General features: G+C 47.6%; 1 protein-coding gene across 2 annotated transcripts in view; it reads right to left on the bottom strand.

The window, feature by feature from the left end:
- VSTM2L (V-set and transmembrane domain containing 2 like) overlaps positions 1-13,845 on the bottom strand; it is an 86,768-nt gene that overhangs the window by 10,547 nt on the left and 62,376 nt on the right. For both annotated transcript variants that reach the window (XM_083447683.1, XM_083447682.1), the window contains exon 3: positions 7,730-7,780. In XM_083447683.1, coding sequence (XP_083303809.1) covers positions 7,730-7,780 — 51 coding nt within the window. The remainder of the gene's footprint in view (positions 1-7,729; positions 7,781-13,845) is intronic.

The raw sequence follows: 13,845 nt of genomic DNA, 5'->3' as shown, positions 1-13,845 counted from the left end.
ACGACTTTTGGGGTGTCCTGTTTTTTACTTTTTGAAATATGGCAACCCTATTCATGCAACACATGGTTAAACTACGGAACTAACCGCTGCAGGAGGCAGGGACTGCCACCAATATGGGGGGGGGGGGGAAAGGATTGGGCAAATTCATGGACAGGGCTACCATTGTACAGGCTACAATGGTTCTGCTCTGCCTTCATAGTTAGAGTTAGCACTGCTTCTGAAGACCCATTACTGCTGTGGTTCCCAATTTGATTTTTAAGGGGGGCAATCTGAGAACGAGTTATTAACAGTTAATGGCCTTTTAGGCTTTCTACACGTGAAAGGGACGCGGGTGGCACTGTGGGCTAAACCACAGAGCCTAGGACTTGCCGATCAGCAGGTTCGCGGTTCGAATCCCCACGACGGGGTGAGCTCCCATTGCTTGGTCCCTGCTCCTGCCAACCTAGCAGTTCGAAAGCACGTCAAAGTGCAAGTAGATAAATAGGTAACGCTCTGGCAGGAAGGTAAACGGAGTTTCCGTGCACTGCTCTGGTTCGCCAGAAGCGGCTTAGTCATGCTGGCCACATGACCCGGAAGCTGTACACCGGCTCCCTTGGCCAATAAAGTGAGATGAGAGCCGCAAACCCAGAGTCGGTCACGACTGGACTTAACTGTCAAGGGTCCCTTTACCTTTACCTTTACACATGAATAGGAGTTCAATTTTTGAATAATAAGAATTGTATGTCACAGGGGATGGGCATCAGGATTTTAGAGATGCTTAGGTGGGGCACGGCCAAAAAAACGTTGCGAACCACAGGAGGGGAGAAGGCTCTTGTGTTCAGGTCCTGCTTACAGGTTTTGCGCAGGAATCTGATCAGTCGCTGTGAAAAGAGAATGTTGGGCTGCATCCTGACCTGATCCTGAAGGCATTTGTTATGTTCTTATGTTCTTAACCTGAGAAGCAATACCACTAAGTAGAGACTCCTTTTAAGCATGTGCCACCACCTTCCAAGGTCCATCATGTAGGCACAAGCAGTTCACACACTTCTGGGCCAGAGAATGGAGTTTCTCTTCAGCAGCAGCTTGCCATGGTTCCCTGTCATTTCTCCGGAATATGCGCTTTTGCATGGATGCATCAGGAGTCCTGCAATGTCTCCCAAATTACTTTAATGGCTGTTTGCCTTCTGAGCCCCTTTAAGCGGGAGATGGGCCTGGCAGGCGGATCGTAAGTCTTTCTGAAATGGAGGCATCATTAAAAGACTGGTTTAAATAAATTCCTCTCGTGTCTCTCAAAGCACCTCCTTCATCTCTTTTTACAGCTTCCGGTCCTCTTCAGACCGACAAAAATCTATGTTCCCGAGTCCCTCTTAAACAGGATGGTGCTCAGGAATGGGTCTTGGGGGACGTCAGAGTCTTTTCCAGCACAATTGGCACAAAAGTTAATTTCACCCTTGGCAAGAATTTATGGGTTACTTATCTCCAAGAAGGTGCTGTGTCTCACTCCCCTGGGTCTAGTAAGGCATTTCTGAATCTGAATTTAGGTCTTCTCCAAGAACATTGATGATTACACGGTTGGCATTTAGACATGTGGGCACACGTCTCTCCACAGCTGCTCGCTCAGACTCCTCTAACTTTTAAAAGAGCCCAGGAGTTTGGGAAAGTGTTGTGACTCCCAGAATCAAGCACACCAACTCTAGGGGGCCGAAGACACCTCGACCCCCTCAATGTGTGTTGGAAGGGGCCCAGTGCCCCACGTCCTGTGCTGTCCTAAAAGCATAGGAAGAGCTGGCTGCTGGATCAGGCCAGTGGCCCATCGAGTCCAGCATCCTGTTCTTGCAGTGGCCAACCAGATCCCCCCCCCCAAGGGAAGCCCCCAAGCAGGAGGTGAGAGCAACAGCCTTCTCCCACTCTTGTTCTTGTTCTAAGGCAGACTGGCTCTGTCCATGGAGACTCCATTGAGGAATAATAAGAAACTAAGAAGATCCCTGGCGCCTGCTTCTTGGGAGAAAAGCAATGACAAACCTAGACAGCATCTTAAAAAGCAGAGACATCACCTTGCCAACAAAGGTCCGTATAGTTAAAGCTATGGTTTTCCCAGTAGTGATGTATGGAAGTGAGAGCTGGACCATCAAGAAGGCTGATCGCCGAAGAATTGATGCTTTTGAATTCTAGTGCTGGAGGAGACTCTTGAGAGTCCCATGGACTGCAAGAAGATCAAACCTCTCCATTCTGAAGGAAATCAGCCCTGAGTGCTCACTGGAAGGACAGATCCTGAAGCTGAAGCTCCAAGACTTTGGCCACCTCATGAGAAGAGAAGACTCCCTGGAAAAGACCCTGATGTTGGGAAAGATGGAGGGCGCAAGGAGAAGGGGACGAAGGAGGACGAGATGGTTGGACGGTGTTCTTGAAGCTACCAGCATGAGTTTGACCAAACTGCGGGAGGCAGTGGAAGACAGGAGTGCCTGGCGTGCTCTGGTCCAGGGGGTCACGAAGAGTCAGACACAACTAAACGACTAAACAAGAACAAAGAAGATCCCTGCTGCAGCAGCAGGATCAGGCCAAAGGAGGCCCACCTGGTTGAACATCCTCTTCTCACAGTGGCCAATCGGATGCCTGTGGGGAAACTAGCGAACCGGATCTGAGCACCAGGACCTTCCCTGCTTCTGTGTTTTCCAGTAACTGGCATTCAGAAGCATTGCACCCTCCAACTGAGGCTGGCTGGCTCTGAAGGCCAACAGCCACCGCAGTATCGGCGTATCCTGCCTCCCCCCCCCCCCCCGGTCGAGGGAACTGATGCCTGCCGAGAATGATTAAAATGAGACAATGTCAGAGGAGCTGCAATTAGAATAAATGCTTTTTAAATATTATTCCGTTTTTAGCATGGGCAAAAACCCTCTGCTGTAATGAGCTGGAAGATAATTGACGATGCAACTCCTGCAAACCTAACACACACAAATTGGAATGGGAATGGCAAGAGACAGGGAGGCCAAGGCACTGGGGGGGCAGGGCGGGCAGAGACACGAGGGGCCGCCGGAGATTTGTTTTATTTAACTAATTAGCATATCTCCTCATTCCGTTCACGTGAGCCTAAATGGGGTTTAGGAATTCTAATCTGCTCAGCAAATTAGATTATTACCTCCTTAGCGTCAACTTGTTCTTTAGGCGCTGGCAGAAATCGAAGGAGATGTTTCCAGGGAAGAGAGGCAGCTGCTTTGCACTGCGGCCTCGGTGGCAAGTGTGTCGTGGAAAGATGAAGTGGCTGGGGTCCCAAAACAGCTGGATCTGGCCAGAGAGGGCACATCACGTCCAGACAACCAGAAGCCTCTCAGTGGCTGGGCCAAAACTCTCAAGCAAATGGGCATCTCAGTAGAAAAATATTATCTATTCTGCATTGGTCAGACCTCACTGTTGTCCTTTGTCCAGTTCTGGGCACCTCAGTTTAAGAAGGGTATTGACAAGCTGGAAGGTGGCCAAGATGATCAAGGGCCTGGAAACCAAGCCTGATGAGGAACGGTTGAAGGAGTTGGGCAGGTATTAGCCTGGAAAAGAGGAGACAAGAGAGGCGATATGGGGAAGGGAAGATGGAGCAAGCTTGTTTTCTGCTCCCCCAGAGGATTCAAATGACAAGAAAGTCATTTGAACTCTCTGACAGTCCAAAGATGGGTTTTTGTATTGAAATGGGATGGTCTTTGTGTAGTTCTGCAAGCCTAAATCTGACCTGGCGCTCGCCTTTGTACACCTCTCCTTGTGTTCCTTCCACCCCTTTCACTTTTGGAACTTACCCCTTTTTCATCGCAACAGGATATTTGGCAACTCTATATGCCATGTATTTCAAACCACACAAAATGCAGAGCAACCCTGGAACCTGCGGTGTATATGAAAGTTTTGTGCTGGTCTCCCAGTCCTAAAAATAACAGCCAGTGGCTTCAGACTCAAAGCTTATTTCAGAAGGTGGTGGGCTCTCCTTCCTTGCATGGTTTTTAAGCATCCCTCAGGGATTCCTTAGCTGTGATCCTTGCATTGCAGGGGGTTGGACTAGATGGCCTTGTGGGGTCTCGTCTAATTAGTTTTATGATTCTATGACACTTGGAACAACAGGCATCCGGGCAGGAGATGGGAAAACAGGCTGGGCAGCTGAGCCAGGAAGAGGAAGCCCCTTTCAGAGAGAGTTTTACTGTGGGCTACCTCGCGAGAGACAGCTACATCTATCAGCGTAAATGGAAGTCAAAGGAAAAGCAGAAGACCTTGGCCCGAGCAATTTATTTCTCACGCCGTCCTTCCTCTGGCAGAGGACTTGGCTATAATTTATCAGCTGGCCACAGGAGGTAAAAAATAGTTGTGGATCCAGCAGGGCCTTGGATAGGACCCGCCAGGAAATTTAAAATCTCCACGGCAGCTCTCAGGCTCCATCCTTCACGCAGTTGCAAACGGAGGCTTCTCCAGCTGCCTTCAGATGCTTCCATGGCCAGCCGCTGTCTTAAAAAGGTAAAGGGACCCCTGACCATTAGGTCCAGTCATGGGTGACTCTGGGGTTGTGGCGCTCATCTCGCTTTACTGGCCGAGGGAGCTGGCGTACAGCTTTCGGGTCATGTGGCCAGCAGGATTAAGCCACTTCTGGCAAACCAGAGCAGCGCACGGAAACGGCGTTTACCTTCCCGCTGGAGCGGTACCTATTGATCTACTTGCACTTTGATGTTCTTTCGAACTGCTAGGTTGGCAGGAGCAGGGACCGAGCAATGGGAGCTCACCCCGTCGCGGGGATTCGAACCGCCAACCTTCTGATCGGCAAGTCCTAGGCTCTGTGGTTTAACCCACAGCACCACCCACGTCCCAGCCACTGTCTTAGGTTGGAAATAATGTGAGTCACAGCGCTGGGGGTGGGAGGAGCAAGTGTCAATCAATCCGAAAGGGGAGGGGCTTCCCAGGGAACCCTTCACAAAGTACTTAAAGAAGCAACAAAATGAACTGGTCTCCTTGGCAGGTTTTTGAATAAACATACACAAACTTTTTACTGGTAATATTTAGATAGATAAATTAAAGATCTGTACAATTCTGGGACATGCAGAGAATAACAAATGTTGAAAAACCAGATAGAGGAGCTGAGGGAGGTCTGGGTGGGAGGGTGGGGAGGGAAAAATGGGGAGGGGGAAAAAATGAAGATGATGTATTTTTGATAATTTGTCGTGTTGAAATTCTTAATAAAAAAAATTCAAAAAACCCCCAAGTACCACAATGCAGGGATCTCCACTAAAGCATCCCAGACAGGATGCCACCTGACCCTTGCTTAAAAACCTCCACGGAAGGAGAATTCACTACCTTCCGAGGAAGGCAGTTCCAATGTTGAACAGCTCTTCATATCATAAAGTTCTTCCTGGTGTTTAAATTGGAATCTCCTTTCTTGTAACATGAAGCCATGGGTTCGAGTCCTACCCTCCAAATCAGGAGAGAACAAGCTTGCTCTATCTTCCATGTGACATCCCTTGAGATATTTGAACATGGCTCTCATATCTCCTCTCAGTTTCCTCTTTTCTAGGCTAAACATACCCAGATCCTTCAACCGTTCCTCATCAGGCTTGGTTTCCAGACCCCTGATCATCTTGGTCACCCTCCTCTGCACACCTCCCAGTTTGTCAACATCCTTCTTAAATTGTGGTGCCCACTCAGAACTGGACACAGTATTCCAGGTGAGGTCTGACCAAAGCAGAGTGGGACTATTACTATTATTTCTGGGCAGGTTCAGCCCAATATATTTTGGCGCCTGAGGTGGACCCCAGAATGATGCCCCCACTTCCCTGCTGGGGAAGGAGGAGGTCAGAGAAGGTCTAAGTAAGGGACAAAGGGGCTGGGAGAGAGAGAATAATAATAATAATAATAATAATAATAATAATAATAATAATATATTTATACCCCGCCCTTCCCGGTTCAAAAACCAGGTTCACAACAAGTTCACTTAATTGTAAAAGCAGCATAAAATACAGTATAAAAACATGAATAACAATAAAATTCAGAATTCAATTTAGGGGAAATAAGCATTAGATCAACATTGGAGTCTGCTGTCCAGGGGGGACCCTGCCGTCTGAGACGGTCACCCCACCTTGTCAGCCCTGCTTCTGGGGTACCATTCTGCAACCCCAAACAAAGAATGCAAATGACCGGAGGGAGGAAAGGGTGGAAAATCACCATAGGGAGTGCAAGTTGCTCAGAGGCAAATTGCCTTGTGGGATCAAAACGGATAAAGGGACCTGGAAAAAAATAAGAATGTATATTTTTCCTAGTTCCAGAAGCTACACGGCAATATAAATGGAGCAGAGACCCCTTTGGGTTTTGGCCAGACCCATGGTGGGGCTCCCCCTTGCTACCACGGCTGCCTCCCTGCCAGCCCCCCAAGTCCCAGGGCTCCTTCCCCCAAATGCACCTGTTAGTACTCGCATTTCTGGGAAATCCTGGGGAGCCCCTGGCAGTCAGGGGAAGCAGCGCCTGGCTGGGCATATTCAGCAGAAGACTGCCTGTCTGGTCCCAGCTCCTCAAAGCAGACTTTGCCAACCTTGTGCCCTGCAGATGCATTGGATGGCAGTTCCTCCCAGCCGCACGATGTTGGGGCTGATGGAAGTTGTCATGTACTGAGCTGAATAGGATCCAAAATGTAGCAGTCTGATTGGTCCTAGAACAATAGGGTGCAGAATGCAGCAGTCTGATTGGTCCTAGAACAATAGGATCCAGAATGCAGCAGTCTGATTGGTCCTAGAACAATAGGATCCAGAATGCAGCAGTCTGATTGGTCCTAGAACAATAGGGTCCAGAATGCAGCAGTCTGATTGGTCCTAGAACAATAGGATCCAGAATGCAGCAGTCTGATTGGTCCTAGAACAATAGGATCCAGAATGCAGCAGTCTGATTGGTCCTAGAACAATAGGATCCAGAATGCAGCAGTCTGATTGGTCCTAGAACAATAGGGTGCAGAATGCAGCAGTCTGATTGGTCCTAGAACAATAGGATCCAGAATGCAGCAGTCTGATTGGTCCTAGAAAAATAGGACCCAGAATGCAGCAGTCTGATTGGTCCTAGAACAATAGGACCCAGAATGCAGCAGTATGATTGGTCCTAGGACAATAGGCTCCAGAATGCAGCAGTCTGATTGGTCCGCAGGAGCCACCCAATCCAGCTCCAGGTGGAAGTGAATCCGCAACCTGATTGGCCTACAGGAGCATCCCGGAATTAGCCAATCATGTGGGGCCCATTGTGTAAATAATGTATATAAAGCAGACATTCTGGGGGAACTTCCATTCCTCCTCACCGCTATGAGCTGAATAAAGAGCACGAAATCCACTCTGGACTCAGAGTATATTTCAGAAGTCTTAGTCCCAAACATTTGGAGGGTGTCAGGTTGGCAATGGCTGCCTTGCGAGTGTCCTGGGTTCAGTCCCTGCTGACATCTCCTGGTGGAGCTGGGAGCGACTTCTGCCTGGAACCCTCTAGAGCTGCTGGCAGTCAGTGTAGGCAATATTGAGGTGGATGGAGCAATACCAGGATGCTTCTCCCTACGTTCTTGATGCCGCTTCCTTCCCTGGCAAACGGGCAGCCAGGGCAAAGGACTCTCTCTCAGAACTTCCCAACTCCTTAGCTCTGCACTTCATCACATTTTTTTTTTGCTGCAAAACCTCGGGCGCTCCCCACATCACAAGGGAAAAGCTGCCGCTGCCGTGCCCTTGATTTAAAGCCTTCCTGAGAAGTCATTATCGGAAAAACTCACGCTTATTTTTGTCGCCTCCTTCCCGGGTTCTTCCTGTGGAGATGCTTTTAGCTGTCGGGAATGGAAGGGAAAGAAGGAGGGAGAGAGAAGGGGAGAGAAGAACCCATTAGTTCAGCCTGATACAAAAAGGAAGAAGAAGAAAAAGGAGGGGGGCCACAGAAAGCCCATCAAAATAATTCACACCTTGGACTTTAATGCAGTCTTCAAAGGCAAAACTGGGCTGGGAGGGAGAGAGGGAATGAATTAGGGGGGGGGGATATATTTAGAGAGAAGAAATCCAAAGCATGAAAGCAGAATCAAGGAAAAGAAGTGGTCCAGAAGAGGGAGGTGGCAGGAGAGAGCAAGGGGCATCGGATCGTGTGCTTTCCCAGGGGTAACTCAAATAATTTGCGCAGCCCCAGTTCACTGCCTCAATAATATTGCGTGTTTAAAAGTGCTTTCCTCAAAAAACCTCAGAGTCCTTTCTGCTGAGGATAATTCAAACTGAAATTCCCAGGTGTCAGAAAAAGCTATTTATGCACGCTACAATTTTGGCTGTGTTTCGTTATCCCCAAAAATGGAAAACAAGCGAGGTCCCAACCAGAGAAGACAGGCAACTTTAGTTGAAGGAATATGCACAACTTGCAGACTTAACATATAGAATAAGAGAACAAAAAGAACACACGTTTAAAGAAGATTGGAAGATGCTTCAAAGTGTTGGTGCTGACCTTTAAAGCCCTAAACGGTCTCGGTCCAGTATACCTGAAGGAGCGTCTCCACCCCCATCATTCTGCCTGGACACTGAGGTCCAGCGCCGAGGGCCTTCTGGCAGTTCCCTCGCTGCAAGAAGCCAAGTTACAGGGAACCAGGCAGAGGGCCTTCTCGGTAGTGGCACCCTCCCTGTGGAACACCCTCCCACCAGATGTCAAAGAGAACAACAACTGCCTGACTTTTAGAAGACATCTGAAGGCAGCCCTGTTTAGGGAAGTTTTTAATGTGTGACATTTTAATGTATTTTTAATCTTTGTTGGAAGCTGCCCAGAGTGGCTGGGGAGACCCAGCCAGATGGGCGTGGTACAAATAATAAATTATTATTATTATTATTATTACTACACCGTGCTTTTGCCTGTCGTGAATCTTCCAACATTCTGCTTTGTTGAATGTTCACAATTTCTAGCGTTATGAGAGAAGGTGGGAAACTTTTCTTTGTCCACTGTGAGGGGAGAGACTCCATCAGGCAAGGCCTCCTCCACCTGCCTTGCTCTACCCTCCAGTCTCTGCTTCTCAATGTGTGTTGTATTGTTTTATGTACTGCTGAGGCATCTGATCAAAGATCTGTATTTTAAATAAGCTTAAAAATATATCTGTAGATGCTTGCTTCAGATGCTTGCTCCAGCCTTGGCAGATGTTTAGCCTTGGCAGATATTTATTTTTCTGAACAGGGCCCCTCATTGATTTGTTGTAGTACTTCAAAGTTGTAAAAAGGAGCAAAAGCTGGGAACAAAGGTCATACAATTTACAGAATACAATCCAAGCTGCAAAAACATTAATTAGAGTTGGTAATTACTCAAACTCAGCCATATCTCCTCAAGGTTTAAGATATCCTGAGAAGGTTAAAAGGCAAAGAGCTAAAAGCAACAACAGCTGCAGCCTGGTGAGGAAGAGAGACTGCTCTGAGGTTGTTTTTTGGTCACTTTGGAAACTGTTCTTTACTAATCGTTTCTTCCAAAAAATCAATCTATGTTATATATATATGAAATGTACTGACTTTAATGTAACTATATAAAGAATGTAGAAAGTAAGAGATGTTAGATTCTTATGTTAGATTCTTATTTCATTGATGGTGTGTGAGAAGGTGAACCCAAGACCTCTGTTTATATGACAAGATTTAAAACCATGAGCCATCTGTTTTAGCCATCTGTCCCTGTTGCCAAGGGCAGAAGAGCCAAGAGCAAAAGAGCAAAGGGCATAGGGGATCTGATAATTAAGATGCCTTGTCAAGACAAATGTAAGATATATGATAGAAGGAAATATTGCTCTTTGTCTCCCATAAAAGGTAATAGGAAATGGGTGTATCTTTTATGATTGGTTCTAGCAAACAGCCAATAGGAATTTCAACCAGGCTGATTGGACAGAGGCAGCCAAAGGAGGAGTAAGGAGGCTGGGGTGAGGGAATATAAGTGCTGGTCACCAGGGCTGGGGTGTGCAGAGCTTTTGGTAAATATACCACTGTGCCAATCATTTATTTGTCTGACAAATAAATTATTATTTTAATTTCTCTATTGCTGCGTTGAATATTTCATTCCAGCTAAGCGTTAACCACAAGCAGGGTGCTACACTGCGGCTTGCCGTTGTCTTATTGATTATAGTTTAGATATCAAAGGAAATAAAACAAAAATCCATGGCATTCAAACATATGAAACAGGGTCAAATCACGGAATTGTAGAGCTGCGAGGGATCCCCAGGGGTCATCTATTCCAACCCCCTGCAACAGGTCTTCTGGGTCAGGAAAAGCCTGGGCAAAAAGACGTCTGAAGCCACTGATGGATGACGTATCCATCAGAGGGAAGGATTGATTTGCATTGTGTGATTGAGGGTCATTCAAATCTCTGTTCTTCAAATAAAGGAATTTAAAAGGAAGAAGAGCTGGAAGACGCCCGGCGGCAAATATTTAGAACTCGCTAAAATGAAATGATATGTGGACATTTCTTGTCCTTATATTCTCAAGAAACTGTGTGTGTTCTCTTGTTTAACATTTACTTTAAAAATCAATAAAGGTATTGAGCAAACCAAGACGAAGACGTGGTCTTGGGATGAGATTGCTTTCGTGGGGAAATGTATTTGCAAGGCAGGTATTTTGATGCACTAGTTTGACCCCCACTGGCACCTCGCCCCTGGGACTGAAAGGAGCCAGGATAGCCCAGCTGCCCTCCTCCTTCCCTCCAGCCAGTTTGCAAAAGGAGTCATAGCATGTTCTGTTAGCAGGGCTGTACAAGCCCTCCGTGCTCAGAGAAATCAGATTCATAGCCCAGAAAAATGGAATAAAATTTGCACATTAAGATCCCTATATCCTTGCTTATTTTGCATGCATTTGCTCTGCTTCTAGACACAAAAGTGCCCTGAATCTCACCTTTCATCAATGCAGTGCATACGGAGGCAGCTAATCTTAGCAGGTAGGTAGCCGTGTTGGTCTGCCGTAGTCGAAACAACATAAAAAAATTCTTTCCAGTAGCACCTTAGAGACCAACTAAATTTGTTATTGTTATGAGCTTTCGTGTGCATGCACACTTCTTCAGATACACTCTGAATCTGGAAAAGTGTGCATGCACATTAAAGCTCATGCCAATAATACCCTTAGTTGGTCTCTAAGGTGCTACTGGAAGGAATTTTTTTATTTTGTTTCGACTAATCTGCGCTCTCTGCATTTGGTTCAGACACCAATCTATTCTGCCTCGGTCAGACTCCACTTAGAGTCCCTTGCCCAGTTGTGGGGGCCTCAATTTAAGGAGGATATTGACAAGCTGGGAGGTGTGCTTAGGAGGGGGATCAGGATGATCAAGGATCTGGAAACCAAGCCTTGTGAGGAACGGTTGAGGCAGTTGGGGATCGCTGCAGTTTGTGGCCTGACCAGGCAGCCTTTTATGGGGTACATTTCAAAAATTGGGCATGTTTATCTTGGAGAAGAGAAGACTAAGAGGTGACATGATAGCCATCTTTCAGTATTCGAAGGGCTGCCACATGGAATAATAATAATAATAATAATAATAATAATAATAATAATAATAATTTATTATTTATACCCCACCTGGGTTTCCCTAGCCACTCTGGGCGGCTTCCAACAGAATATTAAAATACAATAGTCTATTAAACATTAAAAGCTTCCCTAAACAGGGCTGCCTTCAGATGTCTTCTAAAAGTCTGGTAGTTCTCTTTGACATCTGGTGGAAGGGTGTTCCACAGGGCGGGCGCCACCACCCAGAAGGCCCTCTGCCTGGTTCCCTGTAACTTGGCTTCTTGCAGTGAAGGAACTGCCAGAAGACCCTTGGCGCTGGACCTCAGTGTCCAGGCAGAACGATGGACATGGAAGAGGGAACAAGCTTGTTTTCTCCTGCTCTGGAGGGTAGGACTCAAACCAATGGCTTCAAGTTGCAGGAAAGCAGATTCTGACTAAACACCTGGCAAAACCTTCTGGCAGTAAGAGCTGTTTGACAGTGGGACAGTTTCCCCCGGAATGTGGTGGACTCTCCTTCTGTGGAGGTTTTTAAGCAGTGGTTGGAGGGCAATTTGTCATGGATGCTGTAGTTGAGATTTCCTTCCAACTCTACAATTCTATGACTCTTCTCTGCATTTAAAACAGGTTGCCTTTTTAAAAAAACCTGGTTTCATTGCAGCAACTTCTCTCAAAGAATCTGGGGACTGTCATTTGGTGAGGGCAGTGAGAATCGTCTGCAGGAGAAGCCCGCCCCCACCGCCCACATTCCAGCCCTGCAGGCCTGCAGGTCCTTGGGAGAAAGAACAGGGAAATTAAACCTTCAGCCAATTAGTTCTTGGCTCTGGCAGGAGGCTTCCTGGGTATCTGTGTGGAGGAGATGGTTCCATTATGCATGCTCCGTAGATTAAAATTGCATTTTAAAAAAGGTGAGAATTAAAACTAACGGAACATATTCTGATAACTGAAGCACGAAACAATGTGCATGAGCCTTATGCGGTCAACTGGGGGATAATAAAAGCTTTCTGCACCCACGGCCAGGCCTGGAGGAGCACTGATCAATGCATTGCACTCCGTAAGTCGGCAGGCAGAGTGGGGCTCCCTCGGGTGGCCCTGGCATATGAGGGTGGGGTGTGGAAAGAGAGACAGAGATCAGCCTTCAGAAAATCATTTCTCCAATGCAGTGATCACTGCTAGAGAATCCTTGACAGGTGGCCATCCAGCTTCTGTTTAAACACTTTCAACAAAGGTGAGTCCCTTCCAAAGGAGTCCGTTTCACTGTCAAATAACTCTTCCTGGTTTAAAGTTCTTCATAAAGTTCTTCTGCGGTTAAACCGCAGAGCCTAGGACTTGCCAATCAGAAGGTCAGCGGTTCGAATCCTCACAACAGGGTGAGCTCCCGTTGCTCGGTCCCTGCTCCTGCCACAACCTAGCAGTTCGAAAGCATGTCAAAGTGCAAGTAGATCAATAGGTACCGCTCTGGCGGGAAGGGAAACAGTGTTTCCGTGCGCTGCCCTGGTTTGCCAGTCATGTCCGACTCTGGGGTTGCAGTACTCATCTCGCTTTATTGGCCGAGGGAGCCGGCGTGCAGCTTCCGGGACATGTAGCCAGCATGACTAAGCCGCTTCTAGCGAACTAGAGCAGCGCACGGAAATGCCGTTTACCTTCCCACCGGAGTGGTACCTATTGATCTACTTGCACTTTGACGTGCTATCGAACTGCAGGAGAGGCTTAAGTTGTACAAATGTGCTAATACCGATCTAGCCGAAAGACACCACAGTCTCTGCTGTGCCTTATTTGCAAAAGGATACACAGACACTGGGTAAATGTGCCTGGAACCTGTGGAATCTCACACGGCTCGGCTGGGGTGCAACCCTACGTTCTTATGTGCACCCCCAAAGTCACTCTGGGGCAATGGGGCTCAAGCTTGGAGAGCCCTCTCTCCTCTCTCCTCTCACCTCTCAGGGCCATCGGCTGATGGGGTGAGCGCAGGCAGCAGCTGAGTTGCCCAAGCACAAAATCATCACCAAGCCCCATTACCATGGCAAGAGGCCCTCCCCATTGTTTGGCCCTTATCTCTGTGTGAGCAGCAAGAGGGAAAGAAAGAGACAGATGTTTGCTGAGTCTGATAGCAGGGGAGAGAAAGGCGGGAGCAGGAGATGGAAGGGAGGGAGGATACGGAGGAGAAGAACCAGGAGCAGCTGAGAACATGGTGGTGGCAGAACTGTGTGCGATACACCCCCTGGTGGTATCGGGTGCCAGAAGGCAAGGAGGCCACTGGGCAACCTGTTCTGCCCTGGGCAAGGGATCTCTTTCACCTTTGGAAGAGACGGTTTTGCAGAATCATAGAGTTGGAGGGGGGGCAGCCACTGTTTCCCCCTCGCCCCCCTCAGAAAGATTTGCGATGGCAGAATATCCAAGCAGCCAG

This window comes from Podarcis tiliguerta, assembly GCF_965153285.1.
Source record: "Podarcis tiliguerta genome assembly, chromosome: 6".
Taxonomy (NCBI): Eukaryota; Metazoa; Chordata; class Lepidosauria; order Squamata; family Lacertidae; genus Podarcis; species Podarcis tiliguerta.
This window is presented reverse-complemented; position numbering and strand designations above follow the sequence as displayed.